Source organism: Neomonachus schauinslandi, chromosome 15, assembly GCF_002201575.2.
Source record: "Neomonachus schauinslandi chromosome 15, ASM220157v2, whole genome shotgun sequence".
Lineage (NCBI taxonomy): Eukaryota > Metazoa > Chordata > Mammalia > Carnivora > Phocidae > Neomonachus > Neomonachus schauinslandi.
In genome coordinates, this window is record NC_058417.1 from 2,868,822 (window position 1) to 2,889,410 (window position 20,589).

The following is a 20,589-nucleotide window of genomic DNA, read 5'->3' on the forward strand; positions in this document are numbered from 1 at the left end:
ACCTCACGTCCCGCAGCCCCCCTGGACTGGGCCCTCTCCTGCGTGGGGACATGGTGACGGAGCAGCTGAACACCCTCACCGGCTTCGGGGCCCCCGCAGGCTGGGCCGGCTCTCCGGCCGCCCCCCGCCCTGCTTCTCACGACACACCCCGCTGACGCCAGGTGACAGGGCGCCCCCGTCCGAGGTAGGTGGAGATTTTACGGGCCCGGCAAGGCCCTTCCGCCGGAAAGGGTGTGCGGAGCAGACAGCTGGGGGGCGCCAGGGGAGTGGTCCTCACACTCACTACAGCCTCCCTGGAAGCGGGGCCACACCTCCCCACAACGAGCTCCCTACCCCCAGCCAACACAAAGTCCTGGGTGGTTTTTTTTTTTTTCTCTTTGTATTAAAAAATAACAACAGACACAATATCAAAAACACATATGCCATCGGTAGAGGGTACAGCTGAGAACACCTGGGTCCCACCTGAGGGGCAGCACCAAGGACTCCATGGTCCACCAACCTCCCCCACCCCGGAGCAGCTAGGGGTTTGGACCGCTGGCCCTCTCCCTCCCCTCTACGGAAGAGGTGGGAGAAGGGGCTGTCTCCCCCAATAAATAAGTGCAGCCCCAACCCTCAGGGACCAGGACTTGGGCTGAGCCGGGACTTGGAGAGACCACTTGAGCAGCTTGTCAGCAACCTTGTCCAAGGGAAGGAAGAGCTCCTCACCAGAGGTGGGAGACGCGGCTTCTCTGGGCTGGGCTGACGAATCCCCCCGCCCCGTCTCTACCCTCAGAAGCAGGAGGCAGCCCCTGGATCCTGGGCTGCTGATGGGGGTCCCGCCCCCTACGTGGGAGAAGCTGGGGCAGTTTCCTATTGGTTGGTCCAGCCACATCTGAGTTCTGAGAGGTGGAACACGGGAGAAGGAAGCTTCTCATGCACTGCCGGAGGGGGCCCCCAAACGTGGTCTAGCTGGTGCCATTTTCTGTTGCGGCTAAGGCTGGACTGGGTGAGCTCCCACCTTGTTCCTCCTCCTCCATGGCCAGGTCCTGAGAGCTGGAGACCCTGGTCCCAGCTTGAGCCTGGGCCTCTTCTCCGCCCTCACCTTCAGCACCCCCGCCCCCACCCTCGCCTCCGCCCTCCTCCATAGGCTCCAGTCCCAGTCCATCCAGTTCCGAGAAGAGGGGGTCATCCGGGTGGCCGGGGTCTTGGGTGCTACTACCGCAATCCACACAGGCCTTGGAGGGAGAAAGGGGACGAGTGGGGCGAGGTTCTCCCTGCTACCCTGCCACCCCAGCTCCCCTTGTGTCTCCCCCCACCCCCCAGGATTACTTCCCAAAATATCCTCCCAAAGAAAGACTCGTCCACACAGATGCACGCGGGCCAATGAGATTGGAAAGTGTACCGTACCCTGTATCTAGACCCCACTGGGACACGGTCCCAATGTCTGTCACAGAGGATCCGCCCATAAGGCGTCTACAAAGACTCGTGGGGTTAAATGCTGTCCAACCCACCAGCAAACTGTGCAACCATCATCCTTCAGAATGAGCCACCTGAGGACAAGGAGGGGATTCGCTGCCCCCCGCCCCCACCCCGATCCTCTCTTCTCCCTCGGGGCCCAGACGTCTCTCACCATCACATCGAGGGCCCGAGGCAGCTGACCCTTCCGGACCCAGGAATGCACGGCACCCAGTTCCCTGCGCTGGTCCTCTGAGAACCGAGGCTGCTGCTTCTGCATGGCCCGGAGCCACTCCCGGTCCTGCTTCAGCACAGAGGCCATGTCCCTGCCCGGGGAAGGGGTTCCGACGGCAGAGGCTGGGAGCCGGGGCCAGAGCCCAGCGGCTACTGTCCTCCCCACCCACGGCCTCCCGCTCCTCCTCTCAACCAGGGCTCTGGGCGTTCGGGGCTTCCGAGACCAGGAAAGCTTGTGCCCGGCCTGGCTGTGCCAGGGCAGAGCCAGCCCCCCCACCCCGAAAAGAAAACCCCAAGCTCGGTGGGAAGTGCGGGTGGACCGGCACACCTCCCTCCGACGGGGGGGCAGCGGGGGCCTCCGAACCTGCTCACCTGGACGGCACCTGGTAGGTCATCATGACGCGCTGGTCGGCATTGGCCATGAGCAGCCAGATGGGATCCTGGAGCACGTACTTAATGACCTGGTCCCCGGGCTCAGCCCCGGCCTGGGCAGCCCCAGCTTCGGCCTCTGAAGAGTCGATGCTGCCGAAGTACTTGCTCGTGTGGCTGCTCTGACTGCTGCCTGCAAAGCAGGGGGCAGGGGGGCCCCAGAGTCAGGCCGCTGCCCCCCCCAGGGCCTCCCACGCCCTCCCTCAAGGCCATGTCTGCAGCCCACTGGGCCCAGGCTGCTCAGCTAAGGGCGGGGGGCGGGGGAGGGCTGGCCTCCCAAGGCGCCCCGTCAGGGTCGTACCCTGGGGGGCCCGGGGGTGGGGGGCACTCACGTGTGATGCTGGCTGAAGTGCTGCCTCCCTCATGGGAGCCTGAACCGGACCCAGAGCCCAGGCCGGAGCCTAGGGAGCCTGAGGCGGCGGAGCCCGTGCCGGACCGAGAGTCCTCCTGTAGCAGCAACTCCAGCAGGTCACTGGAGCCCGACAGCGCGTCCTGGTTGGAGGACTCTGTCACCTCCACCTGTGGGGGGGGCAAGGGGAACAGGGCAGGATTAAGGGATCAACAGCCAGGCTTCGTGTCAACTGCTTCCACTGGCTGGGGGGACCCACCTAACCCCAGTGGTCTCTGTCCCCACTCCACGACAGTGGGGGCCGGGACAAGAGAGGGGAGAAGAGGAGGGGTGGGACGCCAGGCCCGTCCCAGGAGGCCGATGCGCTCCCCGAAGTTCTGGGGATGTGTCCTCCCCACCTGTCAGACAGACAGGATTGTCCCCACTCCACGGATGAGGCGGCGGGTTTCTGCCTCATTCAGAAACTCAGCTGGGGCCCCCCCACCCCACGACACCATCTTCTGGAGGGCACGGGGCGGGGAGGAGCGTGAGCAGGAAGAGCAGCAAGGGGAAGGGGGGGCTGTGTGGGGGCTGCTAAGAGGATGCAGGGGATCCGTGCTCACCAATCTGGCCTCTGGCTCAGCGGCCTCCTCACTGGGAGGCGGGGGCCCAGCACTGCTCCCAGCGCCCCCTGCAACAGCACCCCCTTCAACACGGGGGGGCTCCTCAAGCTGCAGCAGATTCAGCTGGAGCGGGGAGCTGCATCTCGAGTTGAAGAGCGGAGAGTCCGGCCCGCGGGGAGGGCTGGGGGGCGGCGGGGGCAGGGACGGAGAAGGGGAGTGGGAGGCAGGGGTAGGAGGCCCTTCGGCAGGGGTCTGGGCTACCCCATAGGAATAGCTGGGTGGGGCGGGGAACAGATAGTTAGGGAGCACCAAGGCTACCATGGGGGTCACCAGTGGGGCAGGGAAAGCTGCAGGGGGCCCAGCTGTGGGGGCAGAGGGGAGAGGCTGTGGGCCTCCTCGCGGGGAGAACATTGGGAGAGGGTAGGACTGGACCACAGCTGGGAAGGGAGTAGTGGCTGGTGGGGGCGGCCAGGGGGCCGAGGGTGACACAGGCGATGGGTGGGAGCCATAGCAGGGGGCTTCGGCCCGGGGGGTCTGGTGGTGGCGGGAGCGCTTGGCTTTGGATCGGCAGTGGTGTCGGCGACCGGGGGGGTGCGGGGCCGTGGTGGCAGCCTGTGGGGAGAGACGAGGGTTAGCCTCAACCTGGGGGTGAGCGTCCCTGCCCCGCCCCCCCCACGCTGCCCTGCCACTCTGACCCAGGACAGGGCAGGAGAAGGCCCCGGAGAGAACTGGGCCTCCAGGCTGCCCAGATCAAGGGGGGCCTCTTGGGAGGAGAGAGAACCTTCAGGGAAGAATCACAGGAGGCAGGGCCAGGGGGGTTTATTGCTCAAGGAGCCAGGACAGGTAAAGTTACAAGTGGGGCGGAGCTGGAGGCGCACAGAAGGCGGGGGCACGGTGGCCGATGGGAGGAAGCAGGGTGGGTCCGAGGACAAGCCGGCAGGCGGCTCCGGTCCCTCCACCAGACTCCCACAGCCTGGGCGCTCCTCCTGCAGGTCGAGGCCACGCTCGGCCTAGCTCGAGCGACGAGGTGGGTGGGAGAGCCCAGTCCTGAGTCCTGCATCCTGCAGGGAGCCTCTCTCAGGCACCTGGAGGGCGGACATCCTGCCCTTGAAGCCCCGACCCCAGCGGGAGTTGTCCCGGCTCGCCTGGCCCCTGTTCGGCCAGGAGTCTATACGGGTCTCTTAACCGGCGACACCTCGGTCGGAAGCAGCCATACTTGAGCCCTGGCCCCCAAGCTGGGCTTCAAACAGCTTACCTGGAACCGAGCACCGCCGCCTGCCTGTCTCAGTGCCAGCCCCCCAGGCTGCCCTCCTCTGGCTGCAGCCCGGAACCCTGGCCTACTGGGGACAGTCTAGCCAGGGGCCTGTCCCTACGCACGGCCCTGGTGGTGGAGGCCGCCCCAGCCTGGGTCCCTGCAGCAGGAACCTCTCCCTCAAGCACCCCCTGCCCCCACCCCCCTCCCCGGACAGTCTGGTCCTGGCCTGGGCAGAGGACAAAGCTCAGGGATGTCCCGGGTGGCTACCTCGCTCGCCAGGGGCCAGGGGGGCCGGGGAGGAGCTGTCGAGCGCCCGCAGTCGGCTGAGGTCTCGGAAGCGGCTGAGGAAGGCCTGCTCCTCCTTCTGTGTGTGCAGGGACAGCACGGCCTTGGTCAGGCCCACGGGGCGGTAGGCGTCTGGGGCGGGGTCGGGGGCTACCGTGGGGCTGGGGGCTGGGCTGGCGGCTGGGCCTGGAGCCAGGCCAGGCAGGTCCTCCATCATGATGATGTCTGAGAAAGGGGAGACAGGGGGTGGGGGGGGTCATTGGGATCCCCTCAGGGGTTCCCACAGCCACACCACACCCTGCCCCTCCAGCAGCCCAGCCTGGGCCCCGGGTGCATCTCCGGGCCTCCTCCCCGCTGAGACCTGGTTCTGGGCCCTCTTCCCATCCCCCGGGTGAGAGAGGATACTGAGTCCCCTCCAGCGACAGTACCCCAGGATGACCCCCTAGGACTGTCCTGGGAAGGCAAGCTCAGTCGTCGCCCTCCCCTCACACACTCTCCAGGACAATGCTCAAAGCCCCTTTGGGGGGGGTTTCCGACACTCTGTGGTCTGCACCTGGGGCTTGAACCCCTCCCCACCCCAGGCTCTGTGTGCCTGCTGACAGGAAGAACAGGAAAAACAAGGCGCCAGAGGCTGGAGGGATGGACAGCAAGAGGCAACAGCCCCGAGCTAGGATGGGGTCCTCTTTCTCTCCCCCAGGGGCCAGAGGGAAGGAAAAGGCAGGGGGAGGGAGCGGTGGCTGCGGCACCGAGTGGAACCCCCTCACTGCGCGCCCGTACCCGACTCCGGGGGCTTCTTGTCTCCCACATGGACGATGGTAGAGCTGAAGCTACACTGGCTGGTGACGGACACCACGCTCTCTGCCTTATTGGCCAGGGCGAGGGGGCTCAGGGTGCCTGCCACCACTGGCTCCTTCTGAGGGCCGGCCCCCTCCCCGCGCAGCACCACCGATGGATCTGTGCGGAGAGACGGCGCCAGTTACCACCGGGAGGTCCCTGGGGGGGGGGGGGGGCCTGCCAGGAGTCTGCAAATCAGAAGGCCTGGAGGGGAACAGGGCAGAGTAAGGTGGGGGCCCCAAAGGCAGAAGTGTGGAGACGGGGCCGGTGGGCCAGGACGGGACCCACCGGGTCTTTACCTTTCTTGGCCCCCAAAGGGACCGGACCCGTCCTCTGCTTGTCCTCGTCCGAGGCCGAGGATGTGGTGCAGGAGGAAGAGGCACACTTCCGCTTGGTCGTGCTGGGGATGTTGCAGCTCTCCAGGTACCTGGCGGGGGACCAGAGGACATGAGGGCAGGGCCTGGGGTGGGGTGGGGCCAGGCCCAAGTGGGAGACGGTTCCCGGGTGGCCTTACCTGAGGATGCTGTCCAGGCAGTTGATCTGCTGGTAGGAACAACTGGAGGCTTCTTTCCTCTCAGCCTCATCCGGGGTCAGGGTGAGTGGGGCCTGGACGGGAGCAGGGACCACTTCCAGTTCTGGGTCTGGGGACTGGCAGGAAAGGGTCTTGGCCTTGAATGTGCCTGTAGCTGGGCCAAGGAGAGAAAAAGGAGAGACGAACTCCTCTGGGTTGGGGCGAAAGTCATGGGGCCCCCAGGTCTCATTCCTCACCCGCACCCTCACCCACTGACCAGGGAGGCGGGGCCGGGGTGGAGGCCGGGCACGGGACTCAATGAAAACCTGCTGCCCCTGATGCTTCACCAGATGCACGTCCTTACAGATCTGCTGGAACGTCACCTGTGGGACAGAGCAGGCCAGCACTGGGGGCGTGTGACCAGTGTCAGAAGCCCAGGGCGCAGAGCAATGACAGGTGCTCAGCGGGCAGGCGTGCAGGGCACAGCGAGAGCGGGAGGAGAAGGAAAAGGCACCTGCCCAAGCTGATTCTGACAGCACCAGGGGAATGCCGGCCTAGGGGGTGAAGCAGAAGACGAACACTCACCGGCGCAGGAGGCCCAGGCCCCTCGGCATCACCCCCGTTGCTGTCACTGGAGGAGCCAGGGCTGAGGAGAGGGCCCGGGGAAGTGACGGCGCCCACTCCACAGAGCCCCGTGGGACTGGGGCTGTGCACGGGCTGAGGCAGGAGGAGAAGGGGTTAGATGTCTCAGCCCTGCTCCCAGCCCTGCCTCCTCGCCAAGCCCCACCCCTCCACAGTCACCTGTAACAGCAGCCGGTGGATCTGCTCCGAGAGTTCCTGGATGTCCGAGTCCAGAGACAGAGCTGGGCTGGGGGCCGGTGGGGTGAACACATCCTCGTTCAGGGGTGCCCTGCGGGGTGGGGAAGGGGAAGCTGAGACCCGCCCCCTGCCGCATAGACCCAGCCCACACGGCCAGCTCTGGGGCAAGGCCCACTTACGTGCGGACTTTGTGGCGGCCCAAGACAAAGGCCACCTTGCGGCTCCAAGGATGCACGAAGCCGGCCCAGCTGGTGTCCATGGTGACATACTCGCCATTCCGGGCACAGAAGCGGATAGGGGAGTGGTCAAAGGGCTGGCCTGCCAGCTGCAGGACTGAGGGAGCGGGAAACGAGGGGGGGTCAGCAGGAGGGAGAGCCAGGGAAAGCAGAGGGCCACGCCCTGAGGACCCAAGAGACCAAGGCCCCGAGAGGTACGACCACAAGCACAGCCATGGAGAAGCCCCACGGACAGCCAGGAAGGGAGAGCAGGAGAAAGAGGACTCACTCTTCTTGTGGATGGCCAGCATGAGGGGTCGGTCCTCAGGATGCAGGAACAGGAGCACTGGGGCCCCCAGGAGGTCCTGGGGGAGGTAGCCCAGCAGCGGGGCGGCCCTGGAAAGGGAGGTGGCATCAGAGTAGCCAAGGCCTCGGCCCCAGCCACCCCCATTTTTCCTCCAGGTCCTGAGCTCACCTTTCGTCCACATCCTGGAAGAGGCAGCTGGGTGTGTGCCGAGTGGTGAAGATCCTCTTGTCGGGGGGAATCCGGGGAGCTGAGCACAGCAAGTGTGGCCATTGGTTTTTTGTTTTTGGGGGGTTTTTTTTGGCCATTGGGTTTTATCCAGAATGGTCCAGCTTCTCTGCCCGCCCCCCCCACACACACCATCTCGGGCCCAAGTGGGCTGGCAATCCTCCCCACGGCTCTGCCCAGGGCCGTCTAGCCTACAGAGATGGTCTGGACCATTCTCCGACCCCACAGCAAGCATGAAACTGAGAATCAAAGCAGTCTCCTTTCTCCACTCCTAGTTCAGGGTGTTTATCCAATATTCCCTCTAAAAATGAGCTCAAACCTTCATCCTTTTTTGTTTCGTTCTTTTTTTAAAGATTTTATGTATTTATTTGACAAAGAGAGACACAGTGAGAGAGGGAACACAAGCAGGAGGAGTGGGAGAGGGAGAAGCAGGCTTCTCGCGGAGCAGAGAGCCCGATGTGGGGCTCGATCCTAGGACCCTGGGATCATGACCTGAGCCAAAGGCAGACGCTTAATGACTGAGCCGCCCAGACGCCCCTCAAACCTTCATCCTTACCATACCTTCTCTGTTCCAAAATTCTTAAGGGCTGAAATATGCCTCCCAGACTCTCATCCTGCCTCTCCCCTAGCCTAGAGAAATCACCCTTCCTCCTACCCCCTGCCAGGCCAGGCCCGATGCCTACACACCTTCGTAACCCGAGTGGATGCGCTCTGCGATGAGCAGGCAGCATGGCTGTGCCGGGGCCCCATCTGAGACCCGGATCTTGGTCACGTATGGCATGAGGCGGAATGGCTGGTACCGAGGCCCTGAATCCCGGTCAGGACCTCCTCTAGCAAGGGAGAGGAAGAGGCATTAGTGACTGGGTAGAGAGCCACCCATCCTGCACCTCAAGGTCACAACCCACACAGCAAAGAGGCAGGAGAGTGGAAGGTAGGAGGGGGTCTGCTCCCACTTCCCCCACCTACCTGATACGGCAGAAAACAGACTTCTCCTGGGTGAAGTCCTTGAGGCCTGAACCTAGAACAGACCAGAAAGGCACTAAGAACAGCCCCCCCACCCCACCCTGGGATAAAAAGAACCCGGCGAGGAAAAGCTGGGGTCCCCTGGTCCCTCACAGCGGCAGCTTCCGGGGACTGCTTGGGGCCCTCACCTGCTGAGGTCCCAGCACCCCAGGTGGGCAGGCGAGACGGGGCAGTGGAACCATAGAAGACGCCCACATCCTGGGGAGCCAGGAGCTCTGAGAAGCGGGCCCCCCGGAACACATCCCGTTTGCAGCGGAGGAGGACACCCGCCTGCTCCGAAATGTAGACGATGCGGCCTGTCAGGAAGGAGACAGCCACGGAGAAGGTATCCTAGGCGGGAAAGCGGGGACAAAAGTCGAATCGGGAGCCGTGCGCGTGGGGGGGCGGGGCTGCCTCGGGACCAGGAGGCCGGGCTGCGGCTGACCTGGTTGCGCAGCGTATACTCGGACGTGATGTGCTCCAGCTCCTCCAGGGTGTAGGTGGACATGTCCATGGCACAAGGCTCGCCCTCCTCCAGGCTCCACTGCTGGTAGTACTCCTGGTTAGCTGCAGGGTGCAGGCGGTGAGGCGTCTGCGGAGGAGCCTGCCCCACCGCCGCAGCCCAGGACCAGCCGGGCCGTCCCCGGAAGCACCACTCACCCTGCACCTGCTTGACACAGGCCAGAGCGTACTGGAGCGTGGCCAGGGTCCCAGAGCGGCCCTTGCCCCGGCGCTCGGGCGGCAGCCGAAGCTTGAGCTCCCGCAGAGCCGTCATGAGCTCCTTCTGGGTCCTCGCCCGGGCTGACTGTTCGCTGCTGCAGGGCCCACAGGGAGGGAGGGGGTAGAGCCATGAGCCCCAGATCGTGGCCCAGGCCCCCCAGCCTTGTCCTCTGGCCCTCAACCCCACGAACCTGCAGCCACTGGTAGACGGGTTGTCCTGTTCGGAGCTGGCACTCAGGAGGCTGTAGGCAATGGAACTGCTGGGTGGGGACGGACTCTGAGAGTTCGTGCTAGGAGAGAAGCAACGGGCCCAAGATGAGAAAGCGGCCAGCAGCATGGGCCTGTCCTGTAGCTCAGCCTGCTCCCAAGACTACTCCCGGACCCTGCACCACACATCCATACGCACCTCTTGCTGCTCTCAGTGGTCTCCAGCAGGGCTGAGTCCTTGCCATTGCCGGAGGAAGAGCTGTGTGAGCTCCTCTGAGATGCGCCGCGGGACTCGGGCCCATTAGATTCATTGCCGCTGGACCCATTGCTGTTGGCATCTGTGTCATCAGCCAGGCTGGGGCCAGGGCAAGACCGGCGCTGCGGAGGCCCAGGGGATGGGGCTCCTCCCGGGCAAAAGGTTTCCCCCGGCCCGGGGTCCCCTCCCCCATCAGCCCCTTCTAGAGGGCCACTCATGTCTGAGCCATGGGGAGGGCAGGAGGAAAACACGGAAGGCGGAGAGGCCACCACGGGGGCACACAGGGGGCCGGGCGCCCTGGTTTGGGGGAGTGAGGTGGGAGATCCAAGCCTTTGAGGATTGAGAAGTTCGATCACGGGCAGTACCTGGACGGGGAGACCAAAGAAGGAGGGCTTGGAGAAGGGTGAGCTGTTAACTTTACAGCACCGGCCGGCTTCACTCAGACCTCCCCGTCTGACCCCACGCTAGGACCCAGGCTTCCCACAGCGAGCCTGGGCAAGTTCTGTTTCCTATCCCGGGAGAGGGGCTGCAGGTGGGAAGGGGCCTCTCTTGGCCCTTCCTCCACGTCCCCTGCCAACGTGGCCTGGGAAAACAGAGACTGAGCAGCCGAGAACCAGAGCCCGGGCGCTTCCCATCCCCAAGTTCCCACCAGGCCCCCAATCCGCCCGGGACTCCAAGGCCGCGGAGCAGGGGGTATGCCCGGCACCGCCTATATTTAAGCCTTCAGGCTAATTTTATCCGGGGGCGGTGCCACCCCCGCTGCACATGCGCACGGACATGCGCGGCCCCACCACGCGCTTCCGCCGCCGCCGCGGTCGCCAGGGAAACCGACGTCAGCAGCTGAGCTCAGCGGTTGCTGGAGGGACCACAGGAGGCCGGGAAGGGCGACCCCTCCCCCATTTCCCGACGGAGCCGAGGATCGACCCACTCCCACACCGGCGGGCGCGGCCGCGGGTCGCCCACCTCTAATACACCCTCCGGCCCTGGAGGGCCCGGTGGCCGTATGAAGAAGGGCGACCCATCGGGTTTCCAGGGGCTGGCCTCGCTCCCCGGGGCAAAACACAACCGCCACCGCCCTCCGCGCAAAAGCTCCCCAGCCTGGCGCTCGCCTGGATCCCAGTCATTCTGGTCAAGACGACACATCCTGTCCTTCTCCGGCCCCTGCACCCTCTCCCGACCCCCAGGTGCCAAGGCGGCACCTGCCATTGTCAGAGACTCGGGAATCCTCTTTCCTCAGTCCTCTACTTTTCTAGATCCCACCCCACCCCCATCCGAAGCGGACACACTCAGCTGTGAGCAAGGGACACACAACCGCCAGCGGATAGTTCTTCCCCTACTCCTCGTCCAACCACACCCCCCCCCCAACCCCCGGAGCATTTTCTGAGCGCCAGTAGAAAAAGGAAGGCTGTGGCAACAGCAGGAACTAGCGCCGGGAACGGGATGTTCCAGCCTGAACCAGGCTTACATCACGGCCGGCGCGGGGCCAGGCACTGGAGGGGGGAGCGCGGGGAGCGCGGAAAGCCCGAAGGGGTCCTGGTGCCGGGGCAAAACCAGGGACCCCCGGGTGACAAGAAAGGCGGCGGGGGCCTGCCTGCCGAGGGTCGGGCGTTGGGCCGGGGGAGCTGGGAGGAGAGGTCAAGGCTGGAGGTAAGGTAAGCGGATCAGGAGTGCGGACAGCGGGTGCAGGGTTGCGAGCAACACCTACGTTCCCGACGGCAGAGCGGGGGTGGACAGCGGCAAGGAAGGCGGATTACCGCTGTGCCGTCAGAGCGCCAGGGCCCAGAGCGGCGCCTCAGGCTGGAAGTGGCGGCGGTCCGACTTGGGGCGGGAGACCGGTCCCCGGGTGGCCCTGGAGATGCCTACCTGGCCGCGCGAGCGCCCTCCGGCCGCCGGCCCGCCGCCGTTGCAGCCCTCAGCCGAGTGGAAGCTTCGCGGGGCCAGGAGGCGGGTTGCATAATGCCAGGCACTGCCCCTCATTGGCCTCCTGCCGGCGGAGCCGCAGGCCCCGCCCCCGATTGGCTGGGGGATCCCGGGCCGGCCCCTGATTGGCTACTGGCCCCTACTGAGGTCAGGGCTGTGTCACACACACGGGCGCACGTGGACCTGGGTGCTGGCGCTGGGCTGAAGGGCCCCAGACACTACCACGCAGCCAACGGGCGCAGGACGCCTTGCACAGTGAATAATGGGAGGGCGGAGAGGGGAGATAAGCTGCCCTTCTTCGGGCAAAATGCCGGGGCCACGGTAGGTGCTTAAGAGAGGTCTACTTCCTGGACCGTCAGCCGTACAGAACAGAACACCTTGGCCTTGCCAGAGGTGGGGGAAAGGAATGCTGACCCTTGGGGGGTGGGCCAGGTTGGATGAGATGGCTGGTCCCTTGGGAGGACGGGGACACACAAAGAAACCCAGCCTGGCCTCTCCTGGGTTCCTCGCCCCAGCCTTGTCATCACAATAAAGCCATTTTATCCAGCCCCTTCCTCTAACACTTCAAATCCTGTGGACAGCCAGGAGGATGGCAATTGAGGATCCCCGCGTGACAGGGGGTGGAGTGCAGGGGAGGATGCAGACAACAGAAGGGGCAGCCAGGGCCAATAAGGGCTGTGAAGGGAAACAATGCTAGGTGCTTCTGTACCCAATCAGAGAAAATGTCTCCGGGCAGCCTACGTGGTGACTAGCGCTGCTTCGCTCCTGAAGATGCGGCCACCCACACTTAGGGCCGCCCCAAAAGTGGGGGCCAGGAAGCCAGGACTACAGGGGGAACCTAGGGGGTGGCTGAGGGAAGAGACCAACTGGGACCCTGGAGAGACAGGTGGGGTGGCAAGGGCTTCAGATCCCCAGCCCTAGGACAAGAGAAAGCCGAGGACCTCATCTGTCACCTCACTGCATTTCTCAGTCCCCAGGACAGAACCTGACACACCGTGGGTGATCAGTAAATACGGTGATTTTGTTGTTAACAAGGATAGATAAGGGAGGGAAAGGGGCCTCAGCCATGGAGAAGGTGCTGGAAATTAGGCTTTTTGTAAAGGGGAGGGGAGCAGAACCCTGAGTCCTAATTGGGGGAAATACAGTGCTGGGCTGAGCTGGGGGGGAACTGCAGTGACACAGACCCCTCCATCTAAGAGGGCTGTGAGCAGTTCCTCTCAGGGCTCCCCGATAACGTGGGTGGTGAGTGAAGAGGCCCCCAAGCTGATGCTGACATAATCAGCTGTGGGTGCACTCCCTCACTGTCACGTGGCCTAAGCTTTCCTTAACAATGGTGTTCCCCGTGGAGGGGCCCGGGGGGAGGGCTCTGTGGAAAAGCTGGGGCACAGGGATGTCATAAAATAACCCAGAAAAAAACCAAAGCAAGAAAACACAGGAAACAAAGGATTCAGGAGCCTGGATTCTCAGTCTCATCTCCTTGGAAATGGCCCCCCAACTCATAGACTGTGGCCCCTTCCCTTGTCTCATTTTCAGACCCCTCTCCTCTGGAAACAGGGTTTTTCTTCCTCCCGGGTTCTCCTCTGGGGTCTAGGTGTGATCTCCGCGGACAGAGGCAGTCCGTGCTCTCTCACCCCCCACCTCTAGGTCTGTGCTTTGCAGAGACAAAGGGGTCGAGCGCTCCTGCAGCGCCCACCTGCTCTCAAGGCCCCGGCTGTCCTGCCTCACAGTCCCCAGAGTAACCAGGCCCTGCTGCCGTCAATGGAGGCGAGGGGGCGGGAGGGAGCGGTGACGTCAAAGCGGAAGAAGAGGGCGGAGCAAGGCAGCCGGGGAATGTGGGACAGGGAGGCTGGAGAGGCAGCGGTTTGGGAGGCGGCCAGCCGGAGAGGGCGGCGGCCAGCGCACTTGGGAACATCATGTACTCTTGGCTGGTGGCCCAGGACATGCACCCAGACTGGGCGCCTCCCCCAACCAAAGACAGCCGTCCTGTCCTAAAGCCAGGGATTCCTGGAGAGAGGATTAGGAGGAAGGGGTCCCCCGCCACCGCGCCTGGCTCTCTTCTCCAGATTCGCATCCGCCCTCCCCTCGGCTTGCTCCTGCAGCTCCTGGCACTGGCTTCCCCCTTCTCCCAAACTGTACACATCTGCTGGCCCAATCCCAAAGAGCTGGGGCGGGGACGCTGGAGGCCCAGGTTCTGCGAGAGAACACGCACCTTTGCTCCTTCCCAGAGGCCCCCTCAGAGCTGGAATCTCCTGTTACTATGGCAGCAGAGAGATGGAGGAGGGGCAGGGAGAAGAATGGGTGTAGGATGAGGAAATCGAACTGGGACAGAGCAAGTGGCACAGCCCGGGGCCTGGATCCTGGGAGAGGAATGAAAGGGTGGAATGAGGTTTTGGGCTGGTGCCTGACGACCAGAAGGCCCAGGAAGAGGGAAATGAGGAGGGAGTCACCGAAACTTGCAGAAACACTTGAGAATGTGAGAATAGTTCCCAACCACAGCACTCCTGTCACTGTTGTTTTGAGATCCTATAGCCATTTTTTTTTTAGCTAAAAGCAAAACAAAACAAAAAACATTAAACCATAATCCAGGCATTGCGCTAAGCGCCACATATATATATTATCTTATTTAATCCCCAGAACAACCCTGGGAGATGGGTATTACCCCAATTCCACAGAACCAACGAAGGCTCAGAAGTCACTACATTTGCCTCACAATGTGTTCTTGGCTCTTAACAAGTGGAGCCCAGGGTTCAAATCTGAGCGCTGATCATGGCTTGTCATTCCGGCGTCTTACCGTTCGGGCGGGCACCTGTGCGGCGATTCCCAGCACTGGAGGATGGGCGCCTCTCAAATATCCAGCCGATTCTAAGTTTGGTGCCCGGAATACAGATCCATCCAGACCCTCCTCTCCCTGGGCCTGGTCTCTGACGTCCAGTCTGCACTCCCCACACGCTCGCCCCAAATCATCTCAGCCCCAGTCTTCACACGCTCACAAAGTCCTTGAGATCACCCCAGCAGCCACCAGCCCCGGGGGCTTCCTAGGGGCCCCACCTGCTCACTCTTCACCGTACCCCCGGTCACTTTGCCACAGGCCTGGGTGTCTGTACAGAGAGCAGAGCTCTACCGAGAGGTTGGTGCCTCCTGGCGTCCAGGGGCTCAGGAAGACACGTGCACAGACAGTCCGCACAACCCTTCGGTCCCTCTCAGGACAGTGGCTACTCCACCTTTACTCCCAGGGATGGCTCCGAGGCTCAACCCCTCCCCTTTACACACGAGAGAGACATCCAGAGCCATGATGCGACGGGCTCAGGGTCACACACATCATCTCACCACCCTTTCTCGAATCACCATGTCAACCCTTTCGTACCCTCCCACCTGCCCTATCAGGGCCTCCCTCCAGCCTCAGAACACCTGAATCTTTTAAGTGCTTAAGGAGCCTACCCAAACAGTAGCCAAGCACTGGAACGTCCCCCACCCACTCTCAGGGACCGCGTCCCCACACCGCCCCTGGAGCAGGGGTCTCAGCTCCCTCGGGGAGCTGACGACTTCCAAGCCCCACCCTCCCAGGACCCCTGGGCCAAACAGGGAGGTGGGGGTCCAGGCACCTAGGGCAGCGAGGAATCTGTCAGATGTCGGAGACTCCCGCCCTCGTCCGTCTGGGTCCCATTTCCCACGACCCTCAAAGCTCCCACCGCGGCGATCTTGCATTGGCACGATCCCCACGCCCCACTCCATTAACACCGCCTGGGACAGGACACACCACTCGGGAGAAGCGCACACGGGTCTCCGCCGGTCTCCGCCCACCCGCGAACACTCACCTTCGGCGCGCACGCACGGGCCACAGCTTCTTCCCCAGCGGGACGGCGGCGCCGGGACGAGCTCCTCCAGGCCCGCCCACCCGCCGCGCGGCCACGCCCCTCAAGCTTATTGGCCCGGGGGCCCCGACCCATGCCCCTCGCCGCGTGCGGCCGCCCGGCCCCCGCGCCGCCGCCATTGGCGCCGGCGGCCGCCGTCATCTTCTCATTGGTCAGTCTGCCCACCCGCAGTGACAGCTCCACGTGCGAGAGGGGCCGCCCCGGCGCGTTGATTGGGAGTCTGGCCGAAAGTCACGCCCCCACCCACTTCGGAGGTTCTTATTGGCTGTGGCACGAGCCTCCGACCGGCCCGAATCCGGGACGCGAATGCCAGTCCAGCCCTTCAGAGTTTCTCATAGGCTGGGAGGTCTCGGAGCTGTAGAGGACACGTGCCGGCGGTCTCACGCGGCAACTTGTTTACCTGGAAGCTGGGGATTTTCCTTGACGACACTCTTACCAGAGACTGCGGAGTCTGCGCAGGCGCAGCGAGGGTGACCTGCACGCAGGCGCAGATATGAGCGGCGGTGGCGTTGGTTGGGGGAGTTTTGTGCCGAGACCCGGGCAAGCTGTCCTGGGCGTGACCAGAGCGCCCCCCGCACTGAGTCTCCGCCCCGGGCCCCTAAAGCCCCGCGAAGCTGGAAGGGGCCGGCATTAACGGTGGAGCGGTCTTCAGATCCCAGCGCCGCGCGAGGACGATGATGATCACGGTGATGACGGCTGCCTCAGGGTGGTTCTCTGTGGACCAAGCCGGGAGGCCGTCTCACTACTACTCCGCCCCACAGAGACTGGGCTCCAGAGAGGTTACATAAGCTTGTCTGGATTAACACTCCAGTCAGTAATGGGGCCAAGGTTTAAACCCAGGCCCCCGACACGATGATAGAGAGGGCGGGTCCGAGGGCGTTCGGGAACCTCAGTAGATGAAGCGCGAGGCACGTAGTGAGCCCTCAGTAAATGGGGGACATTATTATGAGGACGGCGTACCCTTTTGTAAAAGCACCCTTGGCAGTTCGGGAAACACTACGTAGGATTCACCTCCTGCTGCGGCCCAGGAAGTCGGGCTTCCAGGGCTCATCCAGCACTCCACTGACTGCTGCAGCACCTGGGTTCGGGGGGTGCTAGGGGTGCCACGTTGGGATACGTCACCGGCCGGGAGGCCAAGGGACTTCAGCGTGGGGTCAAGAGTCACCAGCCCTACAACAGGGTGCAGGCCTAGCAGGCCAGTCTATGGCCGGGTCTCCCTGAGCCCATCTGCTCTGTACTTATTAACCCCTTCGGGATGCTGCCACTGCGAGAGGAACCCAGGGGGAAGAGACGTTTGGCACAAGTCGGCCATCTACTTCAGGCCTAGGAGTACATGACCACGGGAGCAACTGCGGAGCATCTGGGAATTAAATCAAGGGTTGGAGAGGGATCCAAGAGAGCAGGAGCATGCCTCCAGGCCCAAGCCTCGAGGCTCACCAGGCTGACACAGGGATCAAGAACACTTCCTCTTATCAGCGCCGGGCGCCCACCCGTGGCCACTTTGGGAATCACACTTTGCTCTGCCCAAGGTCAGGCCCTCCAGCAAAGCTCAGTCCGTTCCAAATGTACCTTCTCAACTTTCCCGTTTCACCTGCAGATCCTATACCCTTCCCACTGGTTAAGAAAAGGTGTTAGAACACACACCAGCTGGTTACTCATTACACATTTATTGTACATTTTCACAATCTGGATGCGTCACAGAATTGGGGGCATGGGGGGAGGGAAGGGGGGGCAGGGGACACTGGGATAATATGGGGGGTCTAGAACACAGCACCCCCACCCCCAGCATCTCTCCCTACCCTTTCACACCACAGCTTAGATCTCCCTGCTCCCCCTCCACACAGAAACCTTGAGTGTGGGGGGAAGAAAGAGTTTGGGGGGTCCCCTCCAGCAGGTTAGGGACTGCACCCTCAGACCCCTAAAATTGTGCCATTTAAAAAGACATTAGACCCTCTATCACTTCACCTAAGGAGGAGACAACTCTCTGGGCTCAACTGCCCTGGAGAGGGGCGAGAATCCCCATCTTCCAGCAAGTCCCATACACACATTGGCAGTGACTAGTACCCCCGCCCTGAATTCAGGGGGGCAGTCAGAGGAGCTGGGCAGTGATGGGAGCAACACCCCCACAAACCGGGGAGGGGAGTTTTCGGTCCAAACCCCAGCAAGGGTGGGGCCAGATTTCAGGCAGGAATTGGGGGGATTCTCTGCCCTGCCCCACTCCTCCCCAAGGCAGTGATGACCCCCCACACACTGGCAGCCATCTCCCCCAAAAGAGTCAGATTGTGGCCAACCCCCAAACTCTCCTGGTGGGAGGAGGAGGAGGCAGATCAGGCGGATGGGAGGGAGGGAGACCCCATGGGAATGTCGGTTGAGTGCCCCACATGAAAACTGGGGAGCAGGAATGTGGGGAGAGACTCCAAGTGGCAAAACTATTGGTCCATCATGACACACTGAACTCCAAGACACTTACACACCAGCTGGGGGGAGGGGGAGGAGGGGACAAGAGGTTTGGAAAATGGGGGTAGGAAGGCAAACCAGACTAGGGGGGCTAGGAGGGGGTGATTCTGGGGGCCAGAAGAGCCTGGCTCCCCAAAAGCCCATGCTCCCACCACCTGCAAGTAATGTCATGCAAATGAAAGACTGATACAAGGACCATAGGGACTAACTCCTCAGTAAAAAAGAAACATGGGTTTAAAGAATGAAGAGCAATGGAACAAAAAAGGAGGAAACCAAAAGGGATGTCAGTATGTAAATGAATGCTAATTAACATGCTGGAAGCTCCCAGAAGACCTTGGGATTCTTAGGACCAAGTGGGGCCAGTCTCAGGGCCTCCCAAAGATGCAAAGAAGATGCACCGTGGGAGGCCTGGACAGTTGCTTTTTGTGGGTTTTTTGGTGTTTTTTTTTTTTAATAGGGAGTGGAGGTACAGGGAAGGCCAGGGTGGGAGGAAGGATCAGCTAAATCCAAGGGAAGGAAGAGAGGAAGAGGGACTATTGCATAGCAGATGCAAATGAAGAGATTCAGGGCTGATCAGGAAGAGAGGGAAGGGGAAGGAGGAAAAGAGAGAAGAGATGGCAACCTCAGGAAGGGGTGTTAAGGACAACCGGAAAAATCTTCTAGTAATAAAACTACAAACAGACCAAATATATATAATATCATATATGTATAAATAACAGCTGGCTATTTACAGGGGGGCACACACACGGGGGGACACACACACACGGATCCAGGGGAGGGGGGCTGGAAGATATGGCTGAGAGGTGGAGGAGCGGCTGGGGATGGGGGGGGAGGTGGGGAGAGGCCCTTCTCTGGGCAGGGCGGGCTCCTCAGGGGTTTAAGAGCTGAAGTAAACTGTAGAGAGGGAAAGAGAAGGACGAAGAGAGAGAGGGGAGAAAGAAAGAGAGAGAAAGCAGTGTGTCAGGCCTGGCCCTGCTCCCATCCTCCCCACTCCCCAGCCCTCTCAGCCTTAGGTTCTCCATCTGTAAAGCAAGGGGCTGGACTGGTAGGTTCCAAAGTCTCTACAACTCCACGGTATGGCCTTGGGGCCACAGACTCCTAATCCTCTGGGCTCTCTGGGCCCACAAGTTCTCAAATAGTAGGGTGTTTGGCTTCCGAGCCATGTCTCAAGCCCCTGGGCCTTGCCTGCTCTCCCACTTCCCCATTCCAGGGTTCCCGGACTAGGTTTAGGCCCAAAAAGGATCCTCAAGGGAGCAGTGGGGATCTACCAGCTTTCCTGTTTCCAAAAATCTTAACAAAAGTTGCCTACAACCAGGCAAAGTGCAGGCTAAAGAACAGCAAGGTCTGGGGCTCTAGATGAATCAGAGCTGCACTGGCAGCTATATATGCTTTTTGCTGAATAGTAAAAACTAGGTTAATGACCTTCAAAACCTAGAAGGGGAAACCTCTCCAGAGAAAGGGCCCTAGCCACTCCTGCCCTACTCACCGATGATGATGATGAGGATGATGGCGCAAATCACTCCCAAGATGATCATCATCTGGGGGCGAGAGCGGGACGGGGGGGGGTCAGTGACAAAGACCATGACACTCCCGTTCACCCATCAGTTAGTTCTCACACCAGCCCTCTTGCATGCCTCCACCCTTACCTTGAGGTTTTTCCACCAGTATTTGCGCTTGAGCTTGGCTGCACTTGTTTCAAACTGGGAGGCCCCTGCCTGGAGTGCATCTGCACGGTCGTCCAGCTCTGACAGCTTCTGGTCCCGCTCCAGGACCTTGTCCACGTTCACCCTCATGATGTCCACCACCTGGGGGAGGGGTCCACGAGGCAGGGGGTGTGCCAAGGCCGCCTCAATGAGGGCACTCCTCAACCATGCACCCACAGAGGGAACATGCACCCCGATGTTGCCAGGCTAACATGCCAAGGACACACAGAGAACATGCCTAACACACCTGGGGACATGCAAGGAGCACACATCAGGGGCATGCTGACAGTCAGACATCTCGGATGTCAGAGCAGCACCCTCTATATACTGAGCCTCAAGCAGCCTGTCCATCACCCGACCACACCTGCCGGGACTGAACCGCCCCAGGCTATCAAGGCTGACTAACACCCCAACGCCGTTCCAAATGCAAGCTGAACAGGGAAGGGGCAGGGTATGTCTTTGTCCGCAAACTCATAAACTCATCACCTCCAACCCACGATGGGCCCCCCCACCGGTTTGCCAACCCCCAGGGTCCTTCCCACTGCCTCGGCCACCCCCCCCCCCCGCCCCACTCACCTCATCCACCTGGGCCTGGGTCTGCTGCAGTCTCCTGTTACTGGTGAGGTTTGGAGGGGGCGCAGGGGGGCCCCCCTCCCCAGCCGGGGCGGCAGGGGGGGGCGGTGGCAGCGGTAGCCGACCTGAGGGGCAGGGTCGGATTAAGACCCGAGGCCTGGAGCCACCGACCCCGCAGCCAGGGCTCCGCCCATCCTCCTGTCCATCCCTCCGTCCCTCCCTTTCTCCTTCCCCGGAGGAAGGCCACCCGATGGGAGCCCTGGATTCCGTCCGGCCCCGCCGCCGCTTAGCTGCGTGACCTTGAGTCAGACCCCCTCCCCCCTCCGGGCCTCAGTTTCCCCGCCCGTCAAAGAAGGGCGACCTCAAAGACAAGGTCCGGG

General features: G+C 62.2%; 2 protein-coding genes across 2 annotated transcripts; both read right to left on the reverse strand.

Moving 5' to 3' along the window:
* Nucleotides 1–359: 359 nt before the first annotated feature.
* PER1 (period circadian regulator 1) lies at nt 360–9,908 on the reverse strand. The gene is given in 23 exon segments (XM_021694863.2): nt 360–1,214; nt 1,610–1,760; nt 2,041–2,230; nt 2,430–2,616; nt 3,049–3,639; nt 3,641–3,660; nt 4,571–4,813; nt 5,366–5,542; nt 5,722–5,849; nt 5,937–6,108; nt 6,211–6,316; nt 6,519–6,650; nt 6,735–6,843; nt 6,932–7,085; nt 7,257–7,363; nt 7,443–7,521; nt 8,187–8,329; nt 8,466–8,517; nt 8,651–8,852; nt 8,947–9,068; nt 9,162–9,316; nt 9,413–9,511; nt 9,628–9,908. Coding segments are annotated over 23 exon segments (3,864 nt in total). The 5' UTR covers nt 9,903–9,908; the 3' UTR covers nt 360–944.
* An 8,445-nt stretch (nt 9,909–18,353) lies between these two features.
* Nucleotides 18,354–20,415, reverse strand: VAMP2 (vesicle associated membrane protein 2). The gene is made up of 5 exons (XM_044921796.1): nt 20,400–20,415; nt 20,213–20,334; nt 19,580–19,738; nt 19,420–19,471; nt 18,354–18,827 (listed from the first exon to the last, which is right to left on the reverse strand). The coding sequence occupies exons 1-5, from the start codon at nt 20,413–20,415 to the stop codon at nt 18,811–18,813; spliced, it is 366 nt and encodes a 121-aa protein (XP_044777731.1). The 3' UTR covers nt 18,354–18,810.
* Nucleotides 20,416–20,589: the final 174 nt, after the last annotated feature.

What these genes read in the sequence shown, in the direction of transcription:
- VAMP2 (XM_044921796.1), bottom strand. An exon ending in CCCAGGCCCAGGTGGATGAG is followed by an intron (nt 19,739 to 20,212) that starts GTGAGTGGGGCG and finishes CCCCTCCCCCAG; the next exon opens with GTGGTGGACATCATGAGGGT. An exon ending in ACTGGTGGAAAAACCTCAAG is followed by an intron (nt 19,472 to 19,579) that starts GTAAGGGTGGAG and finishes TCTCGCCCCCAG; the next exon opens with ATGATGATCATCTTGGGAGT.